The 20,786-nt window shown below is 35.3% G+C and overlaps 1 protein-coding gene and 1 long non-coding RNA gene across 2 annotated transcripts in view; one reads left to right on the top strand and one right to left on the bottom strand.

Moving 5' to 3' along the window:
* The first annotated feature begins 723 nt into the window (after positions 1-723).
* On the top strand, positions 724-17,663 carry LOC7476731 (protein NAP1). The gene is made up of 24 exons (XM_052447505.1): positions 724-898; positions 1,424-1,880; positions 1,971-2,045; positions 4,997-5,077; positions 5,320-5,400; positions 5,535-5,617; positions 6,922-7,006; positions 7,670-7,795; positions 7,903-8,010; positions 9,014-9,058; positions 9,138-9,280; positions 9,912-10,044; positions 10,388-10,498; positions 10,598-10,676; positions 11,347-11,540; positions 12,160-12,305; positions 13,063-13,144; positions 13,339-13,449; positions 13,701-13,826; positions 13,914-14,053; positions 14,139-14,235; positions 15,060-16,051; positions 16,490-16,705; positions 16,998-17,663. Exons 2-24 carry the CDS (start codon positions 1,461-1,463, stop codon positions 17,410-17,412), a joined length of 4,089 nt encoding a protein of 1,362 aa, XP_052303465.1. The 5' UTR covers positions 724-898; positions 1,424-1,460; the 3' UTR covers positions 17,413-17,663.
* LOC127904365 (uncharacterized) overlaps positions 17,047-20,786 on the bottom strand; it is a 35,709-nt gene continuing 31,969 nt past the window's right edge. Inside the window, exon 2 of the long non-coding RNA XR_008057474.1 lies at positions 17,047-17,179. This is a non-coding gene — a long non-coding RNA (uncharacterized LOC127904365). The remainder of the gene's footprint in view (positions 17,180-20,786) is intronic.

Raw genomic sequence — 20,786 nt, 5'->3', positions numbered from 1 at the left:
TATTTTTATTATATACGAGCACCCCCTTTCTCTCTCTTTTATTTTTATTCTGAAGTAATAATTAAATCATTATTTATATACATGTAATAGTAGTAGTAGTTGTAATAATAATAATAGTAATAATAATAATAATAATAAGAAGAAGAAGAAGAAGAAGAAGTTTTTCTATAGTTGAGGAAGTTTGTTTGTTTTTTTTTTAATTTTAATTTTAATTTTTTTTTTAAATTTTGTAAATGTAGTAGTAGATGTGAAAATTATAGATTTAAAATTATATTTGGTTGTGACAAAAAAAACAAATATATAGTATTTGATTAACATATTGAAACATAAAAACCAAAAAACAATAATAACAAAAAATAGTTTAGGTAAAGTTGAATAATTTTGAAGTGATTTTTTTATACTTATAACATATAATATATAGACATGTTATTTCTATTTTTTTTAAAAACATAAAATAAATATAATTTTGGAATAATTTTAAAATATTTATTTATATATATTTTTTAAATAAAAAAAATATTCTTTATCCTTATTATCTCTATCTTTTCTCTCAATATAGTTACCAAAAATTATTTATATATATATATATATATATATATATATATATATAGATTTAATTTAGTTAACGTGTGATTGATATAAAGAATGTAATTTACTTTTTTTTTTTTAAAAAAAAAAAACTGCTTTCCACTTTCGTTCTCCATTAAAAAACAAAAACAATACAGTTATCCTCCGGCTACTGGAAAAAGGAAAAACAACTAACTAACCGCACTCACTCACTCTCTCTCTCTCTCTCTAAAACTCCTCTTCCTCTTCAAAAGACTCAGATCTGAAGCTTACGCCATTGCTCACTAACAAATTCCACTGCCAAATTTTCAACCTCCACAGCTCCATTTCTGTACGCTCTCTCTCTCTCTTTTCGGCTTTGCTAAAGATGTTAACTGTGGTTTGCATTTTGAGAGTTACTGATTTTTGCTTGATTTCTAGTTTAAATGGCTGCATTCTTTGTGTGCTCTGTTTGGTGGCTTCGATTATTTACAGTAAGAGAAAATGCATTAATTTGTGTTTCTTGAATGTCATTAGGATTTCTTAGATACCAAACTCACCTTTTTTTTTGTTAAGATATTTGCTGTTGTCACTAATTTTTGATAGGTCAGCTCAGGTTTGGTTTCTAGTGATATAGGAGTTACAATTTTTATATTTATTTGCCCTCTACTTGATTTCTGTTTAAAAAAGAGTGAAGAATACCTCTAAAGATTTTATTTTTTGAACTGGGAATTAAATGATGAATGGATTAATATACAAAATTTTGTAAAAAAGGGTGATTGCTTAATTTGGAAGCTAAAAATTGTTAGGAAAAATAATTCAGAATTCAGTACTCGTTTAGATGGTAAGGTAATGGGTTTTTAATCCTAACTTGCAGGATTGTGAGGTGGAGTTGAAGTTGATATAATTAATTAATGGCAAACTCGTGGCAACATTATTCGACCTACGATCCATCTCTATCGCCTGCTGGTGTAAGATCGAGGGAATGGGAGGGTCCGTCGAGTTGGACTGAGTATTTGGGTCCTGATATGAGTTCGCCAATGACATCGAGGGTGTCTAGGAAAAAGGGTGGTTCAGATGGACAGGTTCAGAGTTCATGTGGTGGGTATCATAAGGGTTTGAATTTGGGGTGGGTAGTTCAACTTACTGAAGTAGCTGAAGGTCTTATGGCGAAAATGTATAGATTGAATCAAATATTGGATTGTCCGGATCCAGTTGGTCAAGTGTTTTCTGAAGCATTTTGGAAAGCGGGTGTGCTCCCAAATTATCCGAGGATTTGCTTATTGCTCTCGAAAAACTTTCCTGAGCATTTCAGTAAATTGCAGCTTGAACGAGTAAGAATTTTCAGTATTCTGTTAGAAGAAATCTTGTTTTGTCTTGTTGGCTGATAGATGAGTTATTTAACATACGGAAAAGTGGTTCAGGTTGATAAGGTTGCTTTGGATGCTTTGAATGATGGCACTGAAGTTCATTTGCAGAGTTTGGAGCCTTGGTTCCAGGTACGGAGTTTGTTTTCTACCACACCCTTTTCTATAATGTGCATGTCCAATGCTCAAGATCCCTGATGATCATTACTTTTAGTGAATACTGTTGGAGATTTAGGACTAGGCCTTTGTGGCTGATTAAGCCTCTGTCATAATTAAATATGTGTTGGTTAATGTATGAAAGCATTCAACTCTATAAAGATTTGTGTTTGTCTCAATGGCTGAGTATTCAAGTGCTTTTTTTTAATCTTGATTGGTTAAGGATGAACATGTCAGAGGCAACATGTTTATGTTTTGATGTCTGAAAGTCAATTTCAATAGGTGTTGACAACCATATTTACAATCTGGTTCATAAATTCATCAGGTTGTAGTATCATATATGAAGTCTTATAAGATTCAAACTCAAGGTAATTAAGAAATATGGTTTCTGGCAATTACTTGCTCAGGCCTGCCTCGGTACAGATTACCAGGAAGTTAAGCCCAGTTTGAAGTTTGGCTGGAGCCTAAATATTACTGTAGCTTGACTTCTTGAATCTTGTCCTAGCATCCTGACTGAGCTTGAGTTCATAAAGTCTCTACAGACTGGGCAACCAAGTGCTGTGAGATATATCAGCTGGCATGGCTCAGCTGTTGCAGATTTATCATGCTTGCCACCTAAAAGTGAGAACCTTGCTGAGTTGCTATTATATGGAAATAATTTGATGGTGCTCATTCAGCTAAATTCTGTATTAGGCCCAAGAATCCTTGATATGCTTTAGAATAATGATACTTGCTTTCATAATGAATTGCTGTTCTATTGAGGTAAAACTTTAGTGATACAGAAACAAAACAATTGGAATTAATGTATCTTTATGTGATTTTTGTAGAATTCCAGTGGCCAACGCCAGGGTCAGTTCTGTAATTTGCCTTTGTCAGGGTAATTTCGTATTTTTTGAAAGTTGATCATTTAACTTTTCAGCATCAAGGAAGTGACTTGCCAACTAGCACCAGCTATGGTGCTCCTCCTTAGTACAAATCCTTAGTGCACCTCCTTACTCGCTCTCCCTCTATGTGCGCGCACGCGCGTATGTGTGTTTGAGATTGTGTGATGCAATCTATCATAGGTGTGACTCCTAAGATCTCTAGGTGTGATGGTTTTCTATCTTCTAGGTGTGATTCTTAGAAACCCTACTAGCGTGACTAGTAGCTTTTGTATTTAGTTTAATTCAGTTTATAACTCACATATCCTTCATCCTTTTATCTAGTCTGGTCAACTTATCTTAAAAACCTCTCAACCCTCACCTCAATCCATCAAATCTGCTCTAACTTGTAAACCTTAGTATTTAGTTGCTGTAGTTGGAAAGATCCTGCATCACTTAGAACTATCTCCATGATCATATCATGCCTCTCGTAGGAAATTTGATGCCCTTTTGTTTTCATTTGTGGACAATGAGACACAGTTGATGCGTTTTAAAGACTGTTTTACCCTCAATATTTTTCTTAGTTTACTATATAACTGACCATTCAAGGAAAAAAATGTAATGATACTGTTGGGATTATTTACTATTCAAGTCATCTAACATCGCATTCTAACCAATATGAAGTAATGAAGAAGCTAACTTGATATATATTTTTTTTGGTTCTAAATCAGGAAAATAGTCTTTAGGAAGGGGAAGAAGAAATGATAATGGAAATTGAATTATTGATATATAATTTATATTTCAAATTACTTGTGCAAATGCTAGCCGAAACAGTGGTCAGGCTTAAAACTGAAAATATAACTTTCCATCTCTGCATGCTTGCTCAAGCCTTAATATCCTAAAAGGCTGATAAGGGAGGCAGCTTTAGCATGCTCGTAATTGCTCAGCTACAGCTTTGTTTTGTTTTAATTTCTAATTACCATGGCCTAAATATAAACATTATGAAAAATTGAATTTGTTAACTTAGTCTAGTGTTCATCAGTTTATTTTAATCCTCTTTACTTCTCAAGAAAAAGAAGATAGTACTTTTTTCCAGAGAAGGTTTAAGAAAAAATAAACTTGGAACTATCTACCTTTTGTCACTTAAAAATTAATAAGCTTAAGGTCACCTATTTCTATTATACCAGAACTCATCCACGCTTCTAGTTTCCAAAACACTCCTTGAGAAGCAGACAATTAAGAAAGTAGCCATCAATAAAGATGTTTGTGGTAGACAAATGGTGGTCATCTATTACACTTAAGGTGGTACAAATCTCTTTGCAAGTATAATTTCACTACTGATCATTGGATTGGTCACTGGTGACTTTGGCAAGTTAAAAGGTTAAATTGCATGTGGATTCGCATAAACAGCATCATGTATCCAAAGGTTTGATAGATGTATATTCTATAACTAATCATTATCCTAAGTATGAGCAGATGATAGCATGATGGAAAAGAGTATGGTGACTGGAACAAAATGAGGATCGAAAGTCTTCCAATTACATGCAGTGGCATGGGATAGGCAGGGTATGGGTGTGATTGACAATCAACGACAAAAGGGGGATTTGTTTTTTCTGTGGTTGCCTGGCAAAATGTTTGCCCACTTCAGTACTTCTGCGGTAACATAAAGACAGAAAATGAGAGAACACCAGTAATAAAACTAGAATGAATGTAATAGGACATGAAACTCAAATATCCTATCACTTCACACCCAAAAGGGAGATGAAAGTTGCACACTTATTTAGTTTATCTTAGAATTTAAATGATCAGTACTGCTATTTCTCTTAGTAACCATATTATAGGATGTGTGGGGCTTGTTTGCATCATCTTTTATTATTCTTTCTATACTGTTGCTAGTTTCAATGGTACTTGTTATGAATGACTTTCAGTAGTTATTAGGTTTGTAACCCAAGTTTTTGATTAAAAAAAGTATGTATAACAAGTTACATGAAATTGCGTACTTTCTTATCATTAGAGATTGTAAATCAAGATTTATGGCTACTTAATGGCTTGCTTTTGTGTGGCCAGCTACTTCTTGACCTGATGGCATTCCGAGAACAAGCTCTGCGACTCATATTGGATCTAAGTAGTACTGTTATTACCTTGTTGGTGAGTATCAAAATCTTCTCGTTTATCTTGTGTTTTTAGTTTGATATGAAGTGCAATCTATCAACCTCAATAGCTGAAAGATTCATAGAACTTTGGTCTATCAATATGTATCATGCACTGCTTGATTTGAAGATGTTGAACTGACCCTTTTCGTTTTCTTTTCCTCTTCATTTAGAAAATAAGAAACATAGTGGCTTGATTTGTTTATGGAATCTCTGATAACTTGGTGCAGTATTTTGCAGCCCCATCAGAACTCGCTTATTCTGCATGCATTTATGGATCTCTTTTGTTCCTTTATCCGTGTCAATCTTTTTTCTGAGAAGGTGGGTGGACTTTGTATTTTGTGCTCTTCTATATCTTCCTTCTCTTTTGTACATTCCTTTTATTTAAGAACTTATGTGCATTTATGCATTCTTCTTATCTGGCTGACAACATTGAACTTTAATGCCTTGTACAGATACCGAGGAAAATGATGCTGCAAATGTATAACCTTCTGCATGCCATGTCAAGAAAAGATAGTGACTGTGATTTCTATCATCGGTATAGAATACATTGACTAGTGCAATTATCTTTGCCTGTCCTGCTATTAGGCCAATTATAATGAAAACGGGGGCTGATGCTTCTCTTTTATATTCTCAGTATCCTTGGGTAGCAACACAATTTAGGCAGTTAGTGATAGAAGATAATGACCATAAGGGATGAGACCTTTTTTTCTGTTTCTCAACATGCAATTTGTAAATTAGGATCTCACATAATAAAACTTGACTTTTGTATGAGCATGCTATGCTTGGATGGGAATGGAAATGGGGATATCTTCTCTGTTTATGCTAGAACTGCAAAGGAAATTTGATAATCTTGATCAGTGAATGAGTTTTAACAACTTCTCCAGTTTCTTGAAAGTTGAAAGTACATTGATCATGCATATTTGCGATTTTCTATCTGCTGAAGAAACTTTATGACATCCAAATTTAGATACTAACGTTTTGTAATATGTTCTGTTTGCTTCTAGTGGATTTAGAGTTTCTATGTCAATAATTGTGAAGGTTATCCGTGTTGAACTCAAAATGTCTAGTTTGATTGAGTAGGGATTCTGCAAGTAATAAGGAATATAATTTATAAGTTTGGCCGGTATAATCACTCCTGGATTTGCTTAAGATGTTGGAGGTCAATAAGACAACCTGGATATTCTAATAAAAGAAAGGAACTCATGACTAGCAATATTTACTTTGAATCTTGAATTCAAAAGCTACCTGTGATATTGAAAATGATGAGTTCAATAAACCTACTAAGTCAATTGCAATACTAACAAGGCTACAATATGATTGGTCAAAGTGGTTCAAAATTGATTTTGAGTTTCATTTCTAGAGTTTTGCGCCCTACTTACTCCTTTTAGAGTAGACTTGCTGTAATTGCATTACTCACTCTTTGTTTTAGACTTTGTTTGCAGAGCCACCATGAGCACATTAAAAAGTAATGCCAAATGGTTTACCACCTCTTATTTATAGTGCTTTGCCTTTACATGTTAAAATTCAAATGCTTGATTGTCCAGTAATGATCAGTACACTAAGAGGTGGAACTAGAATTTTACACCCCCGGGAGGGCTATATATATATATTTCACATATTTTAGAAATTCTTTAAGCTTGGTGCTCTCCATTAACCAGAAAGGGTAGTTCTGCTCTACATATTACTGCCTAAATATCTAGTTTGACAGGCTTATGCAACATAATTCTTGAGCAGTAATGCTCAGTTTAGCATGATACTTCAGTTTATGTTAGAGGCGCTTTTTTTTTTTTAATCTTATAGACTTTACTTGTTTGAGATCTCTCTCCTTTTGAATTGCAGGTTGGTTCAATTTATAGATTCTTATGATCCACCATTGAAAGGGTTACAAGAAGATCTAAAATTTGTCAGTCCACGTATTGGAGAGGTCATCTACGTTCCTTCTCTATCCAAAAAAGTGATAGTGATAATGCTGATCATATTTCTATTTCTCTGTGTGTGCATGTGTCCTTTTTATTTTGTAATTTTATGTTATAAGACATTGGTATCTAGCCTTCATCGCTCATTTTTCTCTCTAAATCTTCATAGTGTGATGATTCTTCCGTAATAGTAGGGGGTTGGACCGTAAACTTAAAAAATGTATTGTGTAGCTTTCTAGTATTAGTATGGCGAGGGGATCTTCTCCTCCGTGTTCTTTTCTTCTCCTATCAATAATACTTCCACAAATTCTGTCTTTGAATAAAATAAAAAGAAGAGGAAATTGAATAATAGAATTTAAGACATCTTTAATGGTCATATTTGTCAAGCTCCCATCCGAAGGAAAGGAAGTTTGTTGGATGATATCTTATGAAAAATGAGAAGAGTTTTTTCTTTTCCTCAGAATTTGGTTAGTGTGGTGCTCACTTGGAAGTGTGTTTATAACGGTTATGTTGTTGTAAAATGATCATTAAATGGAGCTACAGCAAGTAGTCCTTTTTACATATATCGGAAAGGAGTTTGAATTTTAACAAATTCCAAAATCATACTTATGTTTGTTTTTAGATGGATTGCTTAAATAATGTCGAACTTAAGTTTCAATATTTATCTCCAGGTTTTAGAGGCTGTGGGCCCTGTCATTTTCCTATCTACAGATACAAGGAAGCTTAGAAATGAGGGATTCCTAAGTCCATATCACCCTCGGTATCCAGATATACTGACGAATTCTGCTCACCCTGTGGTACATGCTGTTTTGAAAGATCTTGATATTTGGGTTAAATTGACTTTTAAGTTCTGAAAGACATAGTTACTGCTAAACTTCGTTGTTGCGTCATTTTCACATTTCAGAGAGCCCAAGATCTAGCAAATGTTACTTCTTACAGGGAATGGGTTCTACTTGGATATCTTGTTTGTCCAGATGAGCTGCTTCGTGTCACTAGCATTGATATCGCTCTGGTATGCCTCACATCATTCATTCATGTTATTCAATAGGGTTTTCATTAAAAATCAGATACGCACTGCAAGGAAGAAGCTTGTTGTTGAAATTAGATACTCAATTGAATACATACCGTGTGAATGACACTTTCAATTAAATAAGTTAAACTACATCTTACAAAATGTTGCTCATGAAATTCTACAGTTCCGAAGAACATACTAATGTTGGATTTTACTGTCATGAAAAGCCAGGCTGAATTAAATGTCATTATTAGCATTGTTGGTTTCTGACTAGCATGTATGAAACCAGCCCAACTTCTTCCAAGCCCATATTTCTCAAGTGCAGGTGACCAAATATTATAACTCATAAGTGTATCAATATTACCATCCCGTGAATGAGATCAATCTTTCTCTTAAAATTCCACTTTTTGTGTGGATAGTGGCTTTCTCCCTCATTTATGACATGAGAACCTGGTTTAGAAGTAAAACAGTTTCTGATGACTTTGTATCAAAGCATATGAAAGTCAATAATGGATTAACTGAATCCTTGCGCTTTCAAAACTTGTGAAATCTAGCTCTCATCTATTGAGGATTGTTGGAGAAAAGAGTCAATACTGAATTCATTCTACATAGTTGGTAAATATTAATATAGAGTGCCTTTCTGGCTTGGTTTATGTGGCAAAGCTTACCTCATGGGGTTTGGAGCAACTGGTGGAAAGTTGTATTGTTTTAAATTCTCTTTGATTCAGTTTGCTGATTTCACTGCACCTTTATCATTTCCTTATCAGATTTCTGGTAATATTTATGTACTTAGCTGATAACATGAGCAGTGTTTTTTTGGACCAGATGCTTTTCTCTCTATTTCTGGTATCTTTTCTCTGGCACATTCAAAGACAAAAATTCTCTCTCTTTAACTACTGCGAGGGTTTAGCAAGAATTATCTGGATGCTTCATACATTTGTTCACTGATACTTCTTTTTCACTATGATTTCCTGTTTTTTAAAATTTTCAAAATGGTTCTCAGGTCGTACTGAAGGAAAATTTGATACTTACTGTATTCCGGGATGAGGTTAGTAGCACTGTCAATTGTCCAGACCATGCTCTCTGTTTACAATGGCTGATTTTTTGTTGAAATCTTGAACATGCAGTATGCACTTTTGCATGAGGATTATCAGCTATACGTTTTGCCTCGGATATTAGAATCGAAGAAGATGGCCAAGTCTGGGCGTACTAAGCAAAAAGAAGCAGATCTCGAGTATAGTGTGGCAAAGCACGTTGAGAAAATGATAAGGTAAAACTTAGTTTTGATTCTTGGTATTGATGGAAGGAATGAAACCATCACTGCCCTCTGGTTTTTTTCTTTAGACTTATAAACATTAACCTTAAAAATAATCAATATGCTCAATATTTTATGTACTTTACTGGTGAAATTGTCAAGGATTAATCTAGGGATGTCAACTTGTCACATTCTGAAGTAGCTACCAAAGTTTGTAGATATACAGAAAGGAGGGAAAATGTTTCAGCCACAGTTCTATCATCAGAAAGCAAGTGGCGTGTAACAGCCATTATTGGCCTGGTTATAAAAATGATTGAGCTGTGATTCTAGCAAAATAGAAATGTTGAAGAATCCTGACAATGTGGTGAAAAATGATAGACTTTGTACTTGGAAATCTTGTCATTTATGTTAATGATACCACATGTTCAGATGCTGGGATTTTGCTTGGTGCATGGACAATGACAAAAAGTGCACGGTCTCTTGTTTGCTTGTGTCAATGTTAAAATTTCTTCTAATATTCCACTAATATTTGATAGTTAGCTTTAATTTCTTGTGGTTCTATTATTCTAATAAGAACAAAAAGAAAAATCAATATACCCAATGTTTCAGCATCTAATGTGATTTGGATATGTTGTGAATGTTGCAGCGAAGTGCACGAGCAATCTCTTCTATCTTGTGATGCCATTCACCATGAGAGGAGAGTGTTATTAAAACAAGAAATAGGAAGAATGGTACTGTTTTTCACTGATCAGCCAAGTTTATTGGCTCCAAACATTCAGGTAAATTTGAAGTGATGGTACATCTCCTTTTGTCATCCCATCATTCTGCTTCTTTTCAAAGCTCTAAATTTAAGCATATGGTTGACCAACTCTGGCTATGTTAGGAATCCTTTTGTTCAGTCTCAATATGTATGCAGTATTTTAAATAGATAATTGATGTTAATTGAAATTTGATTTCTGGGCTGATGGGAAAAGAAAACAATGAAGTGGGGTAGGGGTGGGGGTGGGGGAGCAATTGACTTCTCTTTGAATCTATTTTACTTGCCATGGTACCAAGTATGCTTATTTACCCGCAAATTATTCCCGGAACAATCATTCTCTAATGTTATGGTGTTTCTTACAGATGGTATTCTCTGCCCTGGCATTGGCACAGTCTGAGGTTATCTGGTATTTCCAACATGTAGGAATTGCATCATCAAAATCTAAAGCTGCTCGAGCAATACCTGTTGACATAGTACGTCAAGTTCTTTGCTTAAATCCGATGTTGTCATTATAATTCTGTAAAAAGGTGACTCTGGTTTTTAACTTAATTTGGTGTTATTTTTGGTGGTAGGATCCAAATGATCCAACTATTGGCTTTTTACTAGATGGAATGGATCATCTATGCTGTCTTGTGCGCAAGTATATTGCAGGTTAGGGTTTGATGTAAATTTCCCCCCCTCACAAATCATACAACTTATGTTGATATTGCACTTAAAACTGGTTAGTGTTTTGATTCTTTCTCATTAGTGGAGTAAAGAAGCAAACCATCCCAACCCCAGAGTGATATAAATGATCTTACAAGCTACTTTGTTGTGACTATGATGGTAAAAATGTCTTACAAAGCTAGTATGCGAAAAAAATGTTTAAAATTGAACTGAGTGTGAAGTTTGATAATTATTTCAAATAGCAGATGGACCTTTTAACCTTTTAAAACTGAAAGGTTAGGTTTTCAGAGGTTCTATCATGACTTTAGAGCCTGGTGTTGTTGTCTTATGTTTTCTTATTGTTGTTAATCCATCTGCATTTATTATACAGATTGTTTTTTGGTGGCTATTATATAAATTAGCAGAGAAGTCACTCAGTTTGTAGTTCCAATGTGAGAAACCATGAAATGCTGAACAGTTATTGTAGTGCTAGGCAAGGGTCAATTTTATGAAAACAGGTTCTTATTCAACCATGAGGCATTGTGATCATTCATATTACCTGAAATGCCTATATACCTCAGTGTGGAGCAACTAGTTTTATGGCATGCAGTTATCTTACTCCACAGGTCTCAAGTATGGACAAACAAGTCTTTAAACACTCTCATATTTAATGCAGCTATCCGAGGCTATGCATTATCATACCTGTCTTCATGTGCTGGTAGAATCCGGTTTTTGCTGGGAACTCCAGGAATGGTGGCTCTTGATCTTGATGCTAGTTTAAAAGGGCTTTTCCAACAGATTGTTCAGCATTTGGAAAGCATACCAAAACTGCAGGGTGAAAATATTTCCGCCATCATGTGTGATTTATCTGTAAGAAATCTGTGTAAATCAAGTTCAATTTGTTATGGTGAAGTTTTCTGAATTTAATTGACACTGCTTTGAAGTATCACTGGGTATGATAAGATTTTATGCACTTGTGATTTTTCAAGTGCTTATCGCTATAATGTCAAGAATTAGACACCTCCATCACACAAGGATTTCTCATTTGTATTTAAAAGACATATGATTGGGATAGTTGAAAGAAGGTATTGTTTGAAGGAAACCAACAAAATGATTATCTCTGTTGGTCCTCTTAACTTTGACTTGAAAGAAACCATGGTGAAGTCAGCGGTATTGCATTCAGAGTAATGCTATGTTTAAGGAAAAACTTTTAACAAATATATAAAGAATGGACACAATGGCAGTAGTGGTAATTTAGCAAACTTTATGGTTGTTTATTTTATGTTTCTATTCGTTACATATTCATTTTACAAATCATTACTCTTGCATTTATGCTTGGCTTTGAAGTATGTTTCCTTCTTATCATGGATTCTGTTAATTCCTTTAACAATTTTTTTTGTTGTTGCCATTTTTTCTACCATTGTTTTCCAGAATTGGCTTCTTCATAAGAGCACCAATAACAATATCATGGTATGTCTTTTCTAAGCAGGAGTTTCGCAAGGATTGGTTGTCAATATTGATGATTGTCACATCGGCTAGGTCATCTATAAACATAAGACACTTGGAGAAAGCTACTGTCTCTACTGGAAAGGAAGGCTTACTGTCAGAAGGAAATGCTGCATACAATTGGTCCAGGTATTCCCCGACTCTTGTTCGCCTTATAACTAGTGCTACTGCTAGGTTGCTGAAAAGTTAGCCCATTACTGGACTGACTTCACGAAGCCGATCCACATAGTCTAACCCCTCTAGTTTGAGATTGACACTATGATTTGAGTGATACAATTATCTAACACAATATATAAACTATAATTATCAACATTATATCTGTATAAAAGTTAAAAACTGACTGAATTATTTGTTGGTGAATTGATCTCACTCAGAATCAAACCACTGCCCAGAAAGTCAAGATGAAAAGCTTATTTATTTTATTGAAATTATTTGGAAAAAATTTAATGTACTATGGACAATTACTGTTGTGCCCTTGAGCAATGTTTCAAAAAACTTAAACAACAATTAGTCTCACTAGAAATTCATACCACAACATTTGAAGTGGCCTTGTACCGAGTAGCTTAAACTTTGAGCTAAATGGCAAATGCTCTACCATGTTATGGGAGTTAGGCACGTTATACCACTTATTAATGTTGTCTAGTTTTCCTTTGAGACTTTGAACCATGTGCTAGACCAATAGTTAATGTTAGATGACTGTTTCATGATCTGAGTAAAAAATGAAGCCTATGGGCATAGGTTCCCTCTTTTCTCCAAACAGCATCTCAATTTCATTATCTGCTGTACTGTATTCAGGAGGTTACCTTGTTCACATGGAAAATCCAAATTATTTTGTTCAAATTGAATGTTGTTGAAATCTACAGACAGGAATCTCTTTCAATTGCAGATGCGTTGATGACTTAGAGTCGCAATTATCAAAGCATGGAACTCTAAAAAAGCTGTATTTTTACCATCAGCACCTTACAGTAGTGAGTTCCTGGCTTATTCAGTTTATAATTTCAAGTCATGAAGGCTGGGCTCCTCAAAATACTCAATTGGGTATTGTTGGACTTTCTAGGCAGCAGCTCTGTTGCTTTTCGTTTCCACAATTATTTTGCTTGGGGTTACTCTTTTCCTTACGGGCTCCTTGTTATAACTAACTATGCATCTTTTTCCATGGTAGGTCTTTCGGAACACCATGTTTGGACCAGAAGGACGTCCTCAGCATTGCTGTGCATGGCTTGGTGTTGCTAGTAGCTTTCCAGAGTGTGCTTCTCCAATTGTTCCAGAAGAGGTGATCCATCAACTTGCTATTTCAGTTGGGGAGAGGGGCTATTATTGATGATTTTTTTCTAAGAGAAATTGAAATGGGAAGACTTGGATTTTATTTTATTTAATCTGCTGCACATTGCGTTGATCCATACTCGTTAAGGGCATGGTTGAACAGTTTGCACATTGCGTTGATCCACCCCAACTGTGCTTTCCATCTTGCATATCATGTAATGGAAATGTCATGAAATTTACTTTGTACTTTTCTGTAAATAGGTAACGAAAATTGGGCGAGATGCAGTCCTATATGTTGAGTCTCTTATTGAATCTATCATTGGAGGATTGGAGGGATTAATCAATATTCTTGATTCTGAAGGAGGATTTGGTGCCTTAGAGGCTCAGGTTTTTACTTTGAACTGTGATATACTGTAGCAGATAAGGAAATGCTTGAGTAGCAATATTAGAAAGCTAATGTTTTGGAAATTTCAGCTTCTTCCAGAGCAGGCTGCTTTTTATTTGAATGACACATCCAGAGTTTCAATTCCTACATCAAAATCTACCAAGGGAGCAGTTGGGTTTCCTTTGCCTGGCCATGAGAGCTACCCTGAAAATAATAGTGCTATAAAAATGTATGGAATTTAACTTGTGCTGCTTTTCATGGATAATCTGCAATGATACAACATGTCTTGATTCTTGAGTTTGTGTTGATGGCAGGTTGGAAGCTGCGATGCAAAGGTTGACCAACTTGTTTTCAGTTCTGAATGATATGGAGCCTATATGTGTTCTAAACCATGTCTTTGTTCTGAGGGAGGTGAGGCTGCTGAGTTTGTGTTTAACTTCTTTGGATGGGTATATGATAGCAGACTCTGATATAGGTGTCTTATAGTTGACTAAAGTACTATGAGTTTGCTATTTTTCTTCTTAACTCCTTGTAGCCTCCGTTTGGTATTGCATTCCAAACGGAGGTTGGGCAAAATTTGAAATTTATTTTTGCTTAAAATTTAATTTTTTCATGTTTTTGGATCGTTTTGATATGCTGATGTCAAAAATAATTTTTAAAAAATGAAAAAAATATTATTTTAATACATTCCAAGTGAAAAGTACTTTGAAAAGCAACCACTACGACCTCTTAAACATCCCCTATAGTCTCTTCTTAAAGATAGCAAGAATGCCAATTTCTTTATTAAAATAGTCTAACATCAAAAAGTTTCTACGAAAGAGTATTTATACTGTAAAGAATTCAAAGTCTAATAGGATATCCTTATCAATATAGATAAAGCTGATAAATAATAATGATCTTGTTGTAACTTAATTTCTTACCCCTATTTTTGTACATGTTTCAAAATTAGAAAAATCCTAAAAATGTCTTTTCAGTAATTTTAGTTAATTTTAATTATTTTGTTATTTTCTTCATTTTTATTTAATTTTTATGTGTAAAAAAATCTTACTTAATTAGGAAGGGATGCATCAAGCCATATAAACTATCAAGAAATGTAGTGCTTTTTTCGCTGAACAAGAAGGGGTGTGATTTACTTCTTTTTAATCCATATGCTGTGCAATAGCATGGTCAGTGTGTCAACTCAAACAATATCAAAATGTTGGGATTCTGGTCTGACATTGTAGTCTTCTGTGCAGTACATGAGAGAGGGCATACTTGGCAACTTCAGGAGGAGATTGCTTGCAGTATTAAAAGCTGACAATGATCTTCAACGGCCTTCTGTCCTAGAGTCCTTGATTCACAGGCACTTGAACATTGTCTATCTAGCAGAGCAACATATCAGCATGGACCTTACTCATGGTATTCAAGAAGTTCTACTAATTGAGGCCTTCTCAGGACCTGTGTCTTCTCTTCACTTGTTTGAAAAACCAGCAGATCAGCTTACTGGGTCGGCCACTGAAGTTGTCTGCAACTGGTACATAGAAAACATTGTCAAGGATGTATCAGGTGCTGGAATCCTTTTTACACCAATCCACAAATGCTTTAAAAGCACGAGGCCTGTTGGTGGATATTTTGCAGAGTTGGTCACCGATCTCAGAGAATTGCAGGCCTTTGTTCGTGTATTTGGTGGCTATGGCGTTGACAGGCTAGACAGAATGATGAAAGAGCACACAGCAGCACTCTTGAATTGCATTGACACATCATTACGGTCAAACCATGAAGTGTTAGAGGCAGTTGCTGGCAGCATGCATTCTGGTGACAGAATAGAAAGAGAGGCATGTTCCAGGCAGATTGTGGACTTGGACACAGTAATTGGATTTTGCATTGAGGGAGGGCAAGCACTTGCTTTTGATCAGCTTCTTGCTGAAGCAGCTGGGGTCGTGCTTGATGAGGGTGCACCCTTGATATATTCACTACTGTCTGGGGTGGTTAAGCATATACCCGAAGAAATATCGGAAAAGAAGGAAATCAGAAGAATAAGAGGGGTGGCTAACAGTCTTAATATAGTTGGAGATCATGATTCAGAATGGATCAGATCAATTCTAGAAGATGTTGGGGGTGCAAATGATGGTTCTTGGACATTGTTGCCTTATTTATTTGCCACCTTCATGACATCAAAGATATGGAATAGTACTGGCTTCAATGTTGATACAGGGGGCTTCAACAACAATATCCATTGTCTGGCAAGGTTGGTTTTTCTTGTCCCGCCATATTGTTGAATTGACGGGTCTGGATATACTCCTGAACACAAGAAGTTCAATGCTTCTTCGAACATGTATTGCATACGAGCTATTGATCTAAAGTCAGTGGCCCATAACTGGCATTTCTATCCAATTTTTTTTTTGATTGGGTGACTGGCCATCTCCCATTTAACTATCATATTTAAATTCTGAACTGAACCGAGGTCTACTGCATTTGCTACTAATCATGGTATATTCTGTTATGAGGTCTTACGAGGAAGTATTTAACTCTTCTTGCCTTCTCTCTGTCTCACCCGCCAGGCAACTTTATTCACAGTTAATTTAGTAGGGTCATGCATTTGCCATTTTTGTACTACTAGTAAATGAAATGGTTTCTATCATCCATTATTAATTTTTTTTTCCTTACAATTGAATATTCTTTGCAGGTGCATGAGTGCTGTGATTGCCGGTAGTGAGTTAGTGAGATTGGAACGCGAACATCAGCAGAGACAACAGTCTCTCTCTAATGGCCATCTTGATGAGGCTTTGGATCCTGAAATACATAGCCGTTTGTCTGCTGAAGCAAGTATAAAGTCTGCAATGCAGCTTTTTGTCAAATTTGCAACTGGTATTGTGCTAGATTCTTGGAGTGAAGCCAATAGGTAAACGTGCAATGCCTGTCATGCCCCTCACATAAATACACGACATGCACACAAGTTGCATATTTTCATCGATTTTTGTTTGCATAAAATCTCATGGTAATTATTTTAAACCACAAGCATCATTCCTTAAAAACTCGTGTTAAATCTCTAGGGTGGCTCCATCAATAATTCTTTCAGCTCAAATACTGAGAAAGGAATGTTGATCTGAATAGTCTATTTGATTATCTTTATGACCTTTGTTTCCTTTCTCATCATTTCATGCATCTCAATCTCATCTCCCCTTTCTGTGCAGATCTAATCTTGTAGCAAAGCTGATTTTCTTGGACCAACTTTGTGAGATCTCACCGTATCTTCCAAGAAGCTCCCTCGAAGCCTATGTTCCGTACGCAATTCTCCGTTCAATTTATAGCCAGTACTACTCAAATTCTCCATCCATGCCTCTGGCACTACTAAGTGTCTCACCCCGCCATTCACCTGCTGTATCACTGTCTCACACATCTCCTGCAGTGAACCATTTTTACGATATGGATAGTGGAAGCCTTCGCAGCACGGATAATAAACATCGAAATGTTCGCCGCTCTGGGCCTTTGGATTATAGTTCAAGCAGAAAAGTTAAACTTGTCGAAGGCTCAACTTCTGGGAGCACAGGTCGTAGTCCACTACCACGGTTTGCAGTCTCAAGATCCGGGCCTTTAATGTACAAGTAGAAAACGGTGAAAATGGCAGGGTCAGGAGTGTTGATAAATTATCAGCTCCTCGTCAATCAGACAAGTTTTGCATGCTGTAAATGTCATAATTCTTTGTTCTTATGTTCATCGTCGCGCTACACCTAATCATATAAATTAATGCCCTTTACGAGAGCAAGATGTTGTGAATTTGGTTGCTCAGCCTGTAGAATCAGCACTCCTCGACTTGTGCCATTTATGATACACATGCAGATAGAATTTTATTAGGTGAATCAGATCCATGGCCACCACAGTAGCCCCACTATTTTCACTTGATGTCATAATCCAGGTAACCCTAATTACAAGTCCATGCTACGCCTGAGCTTACAGCTCAAGTGGTACCCTAGCAAAATATATAGCAATGGTAAGGTATTTGATAATTGTCACTTGCTGCATCAATTTCTATGCCATCATTTTCTGAAGAAAAAAAAGGATTAGATTCGTATGAGATATGGTAGGGACCAAAAGTTTGTGGTTCTAATAAGCAGAGGTGTCAAATTTGAAATTAGGACAAACCTTAAATTTACCATTTGGTATATTTTATTTCTAAAAAATACAGCTTTTTTTGCTATGTTGAATTTATCTTCATCACTTCTTGTGACACGACTCTGGAGGTAGATGTCCAGTAAATCTATTAAGATATTTTGGTAACGAATATTACTTAACAGTTCAATTATCTTCATAATTCAATGGCTTCCATTGTCAAAGCCATTTTCCATGGCAGAATTGAAAGATGTGATGATTCACTCCTCCCTTTAGTAATATTTGAAGACTGTTTAGCAGATATACTAACAGAAAAACCTCAAGTAAAATCTTCAACAAGTCACTTGACAAGTTGAGTATTGAAAATACCTACACGCCAATTTATCAGTTAGAGATCTCCTATACAAGATGGAAATGAATATACACACAAAGGAAAATCGATGAAAAGTATTGCATCGTTACTCACTGATCCTTACGCAAAGCTGAATGTATATGAAACATATTAATTTTGCAGAATAATTATCATATGATGTTCAGCAGCATGTCATTGGCCAATATATTGACATCTCTCATATTTCTTTTTTTATTTATTTATTTTGAGCATATGAATGTTATTTGACGGTCACCTCAATTTGTGGGGTTAGGTTCATATCCTACAAACTGTTCCGGAAACATAATTGTCAGAGATTCTAAGAAAATTGCCAGACTAGTCTATTTTCTCCCTGATTGTTTCACCCATGGCTGTAGAATGGCAGCCAGACTAATAGTCACAAATCACTCTCTGAGCTGTAAGTTTGTTGGATTATTCTGCTTTGCTTTGCACTTTTCTTTTGCCAACAGAACCTTATCTTGACTTCATCTACCTAGTATCACTTATGAAGTACGTGATTTGCTCTTTCTTTAAGAGCTGTTTCTGTCTTTCCTTTTGCCAACACAACCTTACTTTTGTGGTATACCATTTAGAAATATAAATCACAATAATGGAAGAATGCAAATTCCAAATCTGAAACATCAAAGAAAATGTCTCTGTGCTTGAATTCCAAGCCAAGTAGACCAAAACGTCAACTCTCGTCAACAATGGCAAAATATCGAAGAAAAAGTCACTGTAACTGTTAAGTATTCAACATTCTATTTTACTTACAAAAGAGCTCTTAAAGAGATGGGATATTCAACAGTCTATTTACCTTTGAAAAGGAAATTATTGTAACAAGAGCTTAAGACAGTCCCACCACTTGGGGCAAGTGGTAGAAGATTTCTTACAGCTAAAGTAGTAGGAAATTATTGTCCAAAATGGAATGGAAAGATCAATTCAATTTCCTTTCCAACTTGATACTACCGTTCTATAAATGCAGCTATATCCCCAAGTGATTTTATCTTCATCACTTCCGTTGCAGACACGATTCTATGTTGGAAAAAGACACCAATATATCCGAATTCACAATCCGCATATCTCAATTCTTTTCTCTTTTTGTGCAATTAAAAATAGGGGTCAGTCAATCAACAAAAATAAAATACAAAAACTAAATAAACACGCAGCACAAAGAATTTTTAAGTGAAAAACCCTAATACAGGGAAAACTACGAGAAGGTAGTCCACTCAAACTCTTCCACTAATTCAAATAATAGGATAATAAAGTTCTTTCTTAGCTTAGTTGGAGGATATACATCAAATCACTAATTTTTTTATTATTTATTTTTGGGTCCTCAAAAAACAAATACAAAAAAAAATCAAAAAATATATTCAGAAAAAAAAAATAGCAATGAGAAGAGAATTCCAAACTGTCTAGAAAATAACCAAAATTGGAGAATGCTAAAAAATACAAAGATTGAAATTTCACAGTATATTTTTGATTGATGAGAGCCTTGTTAACAAAAAAAAATTCAATTTGAGGAAGAAAAGTTCAAAATCAAATGTTTATGGACTTAATTAAATTTAAATTTTATTGCAATTAAACCCTCTATAAATTCAATTAGACCTTTAACAAAATCTAGTTAGGTCCTTAAACATCTAATTTTGAATTTATTTTCCTCAAATTGAATTTCTTTGTCAACAAGGCTTTCATTAGTCGAAAATATATTGTCAAATTTCAATCTTTGTATTTTTGAACCTCGTCAACCAATCTTTAGCCATTTTTCAAAAAAAAAAATTTTGATTTTTTTTGTATTTTCTCTCTATTTTTTTGTGTAGGGATCACTAAAAATAGGTGACAACAACTTTCATGGTATATTTATAGCTCATAAATCTTTTTCTTGTGTAAAAGAAGGGCATGCAGTGTAATTACCCGAATAACTTTTAATATGAGATAAATATCCATTACCTGATAAGAATATGGTAGGTCCTTAAGAGACTTTTATACACTTAAAAAGATATTAAAAAATTAAATTTTAAGACATCAAGTGTAGCTAAGCCTACAAAGACTAAGTTCTTCCATGAGGTTACACTCAAGGAAGGTCGGTCATTCCCCTGGACATCCCAAGGGAGGATGACCATTATCTTAGACTTGGTTGTCTGTCAAGTTGTGCTTGAGTCTGACATGCGTGTTAGACCGGTATTATCTTGGGCTTGACATACTGCCAAGACCAAGCGCTTTGGACTTGGATGAGTGCCAAGTCCAAGCGTCTTGGGTCTGGCATGAGTGCCATACCCATACTTCCTTGGGCTTGGCACACTACCAAGTCCAAATGCTTTAGGTTTGGCTTGTTACAAAGTCTAAGTTCCTTGGGTTTAGTATGCGTGTCAGACCGACGCTACCTTGGGCTTGATGCACTGCCAAGTCCAAGCATCTCGAGTCTGCCATATGTGCTAGACACACATTACTTTAAGCTTGGCGCTCTGTCAAGTCCAAGCGTCTTGAGTGTGCAATGCATGCCATA

The sequence above is a fragment of the Populus trichocarpa genome, chromosome 15, assembly GCF_000002775.5.
Source record: "Populus trichocarpa isolate Nisqually-1 chromosome 15, P.trichocarpa_v4.1, whole genome shotgun sequence".
NCBI lineage: Eukaryota > Viridiplantae > Streptophyta > Magnoliopsida > Malpighiales > Salicaceae > Populus > Populus trichocarpa.
This window is presented reverse-complemented; position numbering and strand designations above follow the sequence as displayed.

Excerpts from the sequence above, each read along its gene's own strand:
- LOC7476731 (XM_052447505.1), top strand. The coding sequence starts at position 1,461 with ATGGCAAACTCGTGGCAACATTATTCGACCTACGATCCATCTCTATCG. Across the intron at positions 8,011-9,013 it reads CTAGCATTGATATCGCTCTG|GTCGTACTGAAGGAAAATTT; the intron begins GTATGCCTCACA and ends AATGGTTCTCAG. Across the intron at positions 9,059-9,137 it reads TTACTGTATTCCGGGATGAG|TATGCACTTTTGCATGAGGA; the intron begins GTTAGTAGCACT and ends TTGAACATGCAG.